This window comes from Elephantulus edwardii, unplaced genomic scaffold, assembly GCF_000299155.1.
Source record: "Elephantulus edwardii isolate Elephantulus edwardi_28Jun2011 unplaced genomic scaffold, EleEdw1.0 scaffold00129, whole genome shotgun sequence".
In the NCBI taxonomy this organism is placed as follows: Eukaryota; Metazoa; Chordata; class Mammalia; order Macroscelidea; family Macroscelididae; genus Elephantulus; species Elephantulus edwardii.
Window position 1 is genome coordinate 3,171,506 of NW_006399879.1, and position 5,759 is coordinate 3,177,264.

The window sequence follows — 5,759 nt, forward strand, 5'->3', positions numbered from 1 at the left end:
AAATTCAGGTGGGATAGACTCAAAGTCATATTTTGGTTCCCGTGGATTTGGTTTAATTTTCCTCAGCTTCACCTTGAACTTGCATATGAGTAGTTGGTGGTCTGTTCCACAGTCAGCTCCTGGCCTGTTTTCACAGCTGATATTGAGCTTTTCCAATGTTTCTTTCCGCAGATGTAATCAGTGTGATTCCTTATTGTCATGACAGGAGTCCAGAACGAAGGCTGCACAGTGGAGTGGACTTGAGGGGAGGGATTGCATAACAATGAAAGAATTTTTCTTTTCCTTTTCAAAGAGAAGAACAAACTAGGTGTGGAGGGGTGGGCAGGGAGAAAAGTGCAACAATAAATGAATGGAAACTCTAAGTCTCTGTAAATTTTCATTAAAGTTATTAATAATAAGAAAAAAGGGGAAAAAAGGACAAAGCTTCACCATCTTTTCCTCCAAGGAGCCCTCTGCCTCCACCTTCTCCAAGACACATCTGTCTGTTCTTTTAGCCGTCTGTGGAATATTCAGCACTCTTCTCCAACACCACAGCTCAAAGGCATCAATTTTTCCCCCCATCATCCTTAGTCACTGCCCAGCTTAGATGTGTAGCAATCTGAGAGCTTATCTGGTGGATTAGTGATAAAGAATTGTGCTGCCAGCACAACGGTAAATGGTTCAAATCCATCAGCTGCTGGAAAGATTAGCAATTTCCTCCCATGGGATTTACCGCCTCTGAAAACCTGCTGGATGGTCAGTTGTGGGTCAGTTCCAACTTGAGAGTACACATTAACAATAACGCCACCCACGCTAGGCAGGTACTTCCCCCAAACCCAAACCCACTGCCCTCAAATGGAATTTGGCACATAGCAACCCCCTCCATTGCTTTCTGAGGCTGTTAATATTTTTGGGGGAGGAATTTGCCCAGCTTTCTCTCTCAAGGACTCCACTGGACTCAAACTCTAATGCACTATGTCACCAAGTTCCATGTACAAGGCAGGTATTGTCATGTGCCACTGAGTCCCCTACGACTCACAGTGACCCTATGAATAATAGCTTTGAGGCTGCCCTCATGAACCAATCTCATCATCTCTGACGCACCTAGCGCTTTTGCGAAAGTCCCTGTGTCAATCCATCTCATCCAAGGTCTTCCTCTCCTGCGCTGTCCCTCCACCTTTCCAAGCATGATGTCCTTCCCCAGGGACTGGTCCCTCCTGCCCACATGCCCAAAGTATGTGAGACAGCTTTAAAATCCTTGCCCCCAGAGAGCAGCTTGCTTTCACCCTTTCCAGGACAGACCTGCTTGTTCTCCTGGCACTCCGTGGTTGTTCAGTACTCTTCTTCAGCACCACAACTCAAAGGCACCAATTCTTTTTATTCCCCCCCCCCCTTTTTGGGTTGTGTTTTGTCGAATTGGATCTGACTGGCCCAGGTAGAGATTGCCCATCCTTCTCCAGCGGAGCATATGGTGGATTCAAATCACATCCCTTTGGGATTTCAGCACAATCTTAGCTTCAAAGGCACCAATTCTTCTGTCATCTGTAGTCATTGTCTAGCTCTCAGATGCATAGCAAGCAATTTAGAAGACCATGGCCTGGATCAGGCACACCTTAGTCTCCAGACTGACATCGTTGCTCTTTAGCATTCTGGAGAGGTCCTTAACAGCCGATTTTCTCAAAGCAACTCGTCTTTTGATTTCCTGACTGCTGGTGCTGAGGGTGTCGATTGTGAATCCGAGCAAGATTAAATTGTTAACTTCAATCTTTTATCCATCTATCTCAATACCGCCTTCCGGCCCTGTGATGAAGATTTTTGTTTTCTTTCTTTTTTTTTTCTATAATTATATTTTATTAATTTTCATAAACATTTACAGAGATTTTGGGCTTCCACTCATTCATTGTTGCACCATTCTCTCTACCCTCCTCCCAGTTTGTTCTTGTCCAAATGCCACAGTGCTTGTCAAAGCCAGTTCTGATTAATCTTCTTTGTCAGTGTGTCCTTTGCCATTCCCTATCACTCCTCCCTGAGAGAGACTTCACCCTGAGTCATAAGGAAAAGGGGATGGCGTATTCTCTTAGCTACTTCCTGCTGAAAAGGGACGCTGTGGGTTTCAGGGTGAAGATCTTCTCTCACTACTCTAAAGGGCCCCTTTGGCAGTAGGAAACATATAGAATATTATGGAGATTGATTTTGGAATTTAGATGCACTCTTATTGATTGTGCTTGGCTGTACATGTTCATATCCTTGAAGATGTATCATGGGGGTGTTGCAACCTAGAAGACACAAATTTGACTAACAATTTATAAGTACATGAGTCCAAAAATTATGGAAAAGTAAAAGAAAAGATTCTTTCATTGTTTTACAAACCCTCCCCCAAGTCCCCTCCACCATGTAGCCCTCGCTCTAGTCTCCTGTGATGACAGAAATACCTAGTTATATCTCTCTTTTAAACAGTTCTCTCCCTCCTCTGTTTCAGTGCAGTATACATTATTGAACCCATCTTATTCAGTCTCTCCCCAACCCCAAGGACAGTCCCATTCTACAACAGTGGCATCATGTAATATTTGGATTTTTGTTTTCTTTATGTTAAGCTGTCATCGTAGAGAGGATTAAACCAGGCTGCTCCTTGGAGGCAAGGATTCTGGGGCTTCGTCTGACATACTTTGGACATGTTGTAAGGAGAGACAGGTCTTTAGAGAGGGACATCATGCTTGGGAGGGTAGAGGGACAGCGCAGGAGGGGAAGACCCTCTATGAGGTGGATTGATTCAGTGACTGGGGTAATCAGGATGGGTGTGTCAGAGGCAATGAGACTGGCACAGGATAGAGCAGGGTTTAGGGCTGTTGTACATTGGGTCGCTATGAGTCGCAAACGACTCGATGGCACATAACAACAACAACAACAAGCTGTCATCTAGATTGAAGACTCCAGTCCTTGACCTTCTGCAGTAAATACTTCAAGTTCTCAGTTTTGGCAAGCAAGGTTGTATCATCTGCATGACACAGGTTGTTGATGAATCTATCTCCAATCCTGAAGCCACACTCCTCCGCATAACGTCAGGCTGAAAAGGTGTGGAGAGAGGGTATAGCTTTGATGCCCTTCTTTTTTAATTTTGAATCATGCAATGCTCCCTTGCTCTGTTTGAACAACAGTTTCTTGGCCTAGATATGGTTGCTGTCTGAGCATAGTTAAGTATTCTGAGATTCCCGTTCTCGTCAATGCCAGCTTTAGATTGTTATGAAGACTTATGAACAACCTGTGTTACGCAGACGATCTAGGCAGGCAAGCGGCAGAATTTCCCTCAGGGAACCCTCATGGCAATATGGAGCAGTACCATGCATAGGGGCCACTGAGACCAAAGAGATTGGCTCCCTTGTCCAAGTTCAATTAAGAGGAGTCAGGTTTAACCCAGGCTCGTGGTTCCTGGGCCAAGGAGCCAGGTGCCAAGAAGGCGCCCTGACAGCCTGAGAGGGGCAGAGAGCACCTCCTCCCTTGGCACTTTTCTTCTGGGTGGTCCTGAGGTTCACCCCATCCAGACAGGGAGGGCTTCCTGGAGGAAGTGAGGTGCTCGGGCCTGCAGCGCGCAGCTTGGGAAGTGCAGTGTCCAGCGGGCCTGGACGTGGCAGGGCGTGATAGGTGGGTGTCCCCGGCCTTATCAGGGGCCCCTCTCCCCGCTCCCGGGGAGCCGCTAGCCCCGCGTGGCCGCCAGAGGTCAGTGCGTCCCCGCGCAGGGCGGCCCGGGGCGGGGCTCGCGGACCCCGGCGCCGCCCCCGCGCGTCCTTCCGCCTCCTCGGCCACGTCCCGAGGGGCCGCTGGCGTCTGCGGTTCTGGCGGCGGGGGAGGGGGGATCCCCGGGGGAGGGGGGATCCCCGGGGCCCCAGGACGCGGCTGCAGGGGAGGTGGCTGGGGGGGCCCCAGGCCCCGCCCACTTCCTCCTCGCACTTCTACCTGGCAGCCCGACGCACCTGCGGGCGCTCCCCGCCCTCCCACTTCCCCCCACCTGCCGCCGCGGCCACGCCTCCGGGCCCACCTGGGGCCGCCTCACCTGCCCATGACCCCTTTCTCAGGCCCCTCCTCGCCCCCTCCGCCGCCCGCCCTTGACCGCCTCCGCCGCCCACTTCCTGTTCCTGAGCGCCCACTTGCACAGCTACCTGCGCGCACACCTGCCCCTGACAGGCGCACACACCTGTCGGCCCCGTCACGCGTCGGTGGTGTCTCCGCACAAGGCTGTGTGCAAGGCCGGGGCCGCCGTCGCACCAGCCGCGCGTGACCTCTTCCTCCACCTGCCCACTGTGGCGGTGACCTCCAGCGCCAGGGCGCCTGTCTGCCAACCCCGGGTGCCCTCGGGTGGGCCTGGACCGCCTTTCCTGGCCGATGCCAAGACCCAGCCTCTGCTTCGTCAGCTGCTGGGCTTGCCTCCCTGTGCCCCTGCCCCACGTGGGCTGTGGGGGGGTCTTTGATTCCCCCCATCCCCAGGACACAGATGTGTCACACAAGACCAGCGGGAGCCGGGCTGACCCAGGCTGGGTTCCCAGAGACAGGAATTGGGGTCCAGGCACTGGATTAGGAACCCCCTTCGCGCCATCCCAGCCAGCTTAGGCCTTGATGGGCCCCCGCACTGAGGCCTGGCCCTCCGATCTCTCCTCTGTCCTGAGCGGACTGGCTCACACAGTCTCTTAATGCCAATCTTCCTGGGAAGGCTTTCTGGAAGAGGTGGTTTCTGAGCAAAGCCATAAAGGACAGATTGTTCCAGGGGATAGAGGCGCTCGCATGGCATGTGGGCGAGGACAGAGGCATCCACAGCCTCCAAGGTCATGGGTTCTGACGAAGGTCATGTGTTTAGATTTCATTTGTGTGTTCACTAGCCACCTTCTGGGTCCACATATGGGTTCAGTACTGGAGCTGCAAGACGGGCAGAGGCGCACGGCACTGCGTAGCCACAGCAGGATCAGGGTTGTGCTTTGAACGAAACAGTGGAGAAGAGTCTGTGGACAAGCAGCCAGGAGGAGACTGGCCCAGGCCTTTGGGCAGGTTGTAGGGCTGTGAGTGAGAGACCCCAGCAGCTGGAAGTGGGCAGGCCTGGGGCCAAGTGTGCCACACAGCAGGCAGCGAACCGTTACAGGAGTTCTAAATCACTGCCAGGTGCTGCCTGGGAAACCTGGGCACATTTCGTACCTTTTCTGTGCCTGCGTTTCTCTGACTGTACAACGGGGGACAGACAATTCCTGCGGCGTGATGAGGATTAAAGAAAGTGCCCGAGTGTCGGCTTCTAGTATTATTAATGTGGTTATTGTTACTGTCACTAGCGTGGGAAGATTCCCTGCGGAGTGGGCGGAGCCTGGTCACCCAGACTCCTCCTCCTCCTTCCCTGGCCCCGCCTCTTGGGGGGCCACCTGGGCTTAAGTGGGGTCCCCAATCGCCCTCTGCTCCCCACAGCTCCCGGGCCCGGACCTCCTGGCGTCTGGTGAGCGCCCGGCGTCTGTCCAGTTTCCCCCCTTCTGGGCGCCCTGGGAGATGGCCCAGCCCGGGGCGGACGCTGGCCAGAGGTCATGCGGCGTGGGCCTGACCAGAACAGGCTCTAGGATCCGGCCAGAGGGTGGCCTGAGGCTGCGCTCGGAGTTTCGAGGCCGCCCTCTTCACCCCGGGTCCCGGGCGCGATGGGCGCAGGTGCGGGTGGGCGCCTGGCACCTGGCACAGCCCGGGTCTCTGCGCGAGAACAGCTCAGTGTCCAGCCCCCGCAGGACGGGAGGACGGGATACCGAGGTCCACCGGGCCGG

General features: G+C 53.8%; 1 protein-coding gene across 1 annotated transcript in view; it reads left to right on the plus strand.

Annotated features, from left to right (window-relative positions):
- The window catches only part of LOC102869771, an 88,629-nt gene that overhangs the window by 82,068 nt on the left and 802 nt on the right, over positions 1-5,759 (plus strand). Inside the window, exons 20-23 of the mRNA XM_006893645.1 lie at positions 3,675-3,962; positions 4,050-4,419; positions 4,877-4,935; positions 5,419-5,754. Of these exons, the coding sequence (XP_006893707.1) occupies positions 3,675-3,962; positions 4,050-4,419; positions 4,877-4,935; positions 5,419-5,754 (1,053 nt within the window). The remainder of the gene's footprint in view (positions 1-3,674; positions 3,963-4,049; positions 4,420-4,876; positions 4,936-5,418; positions 5,755-5,759) is intronic.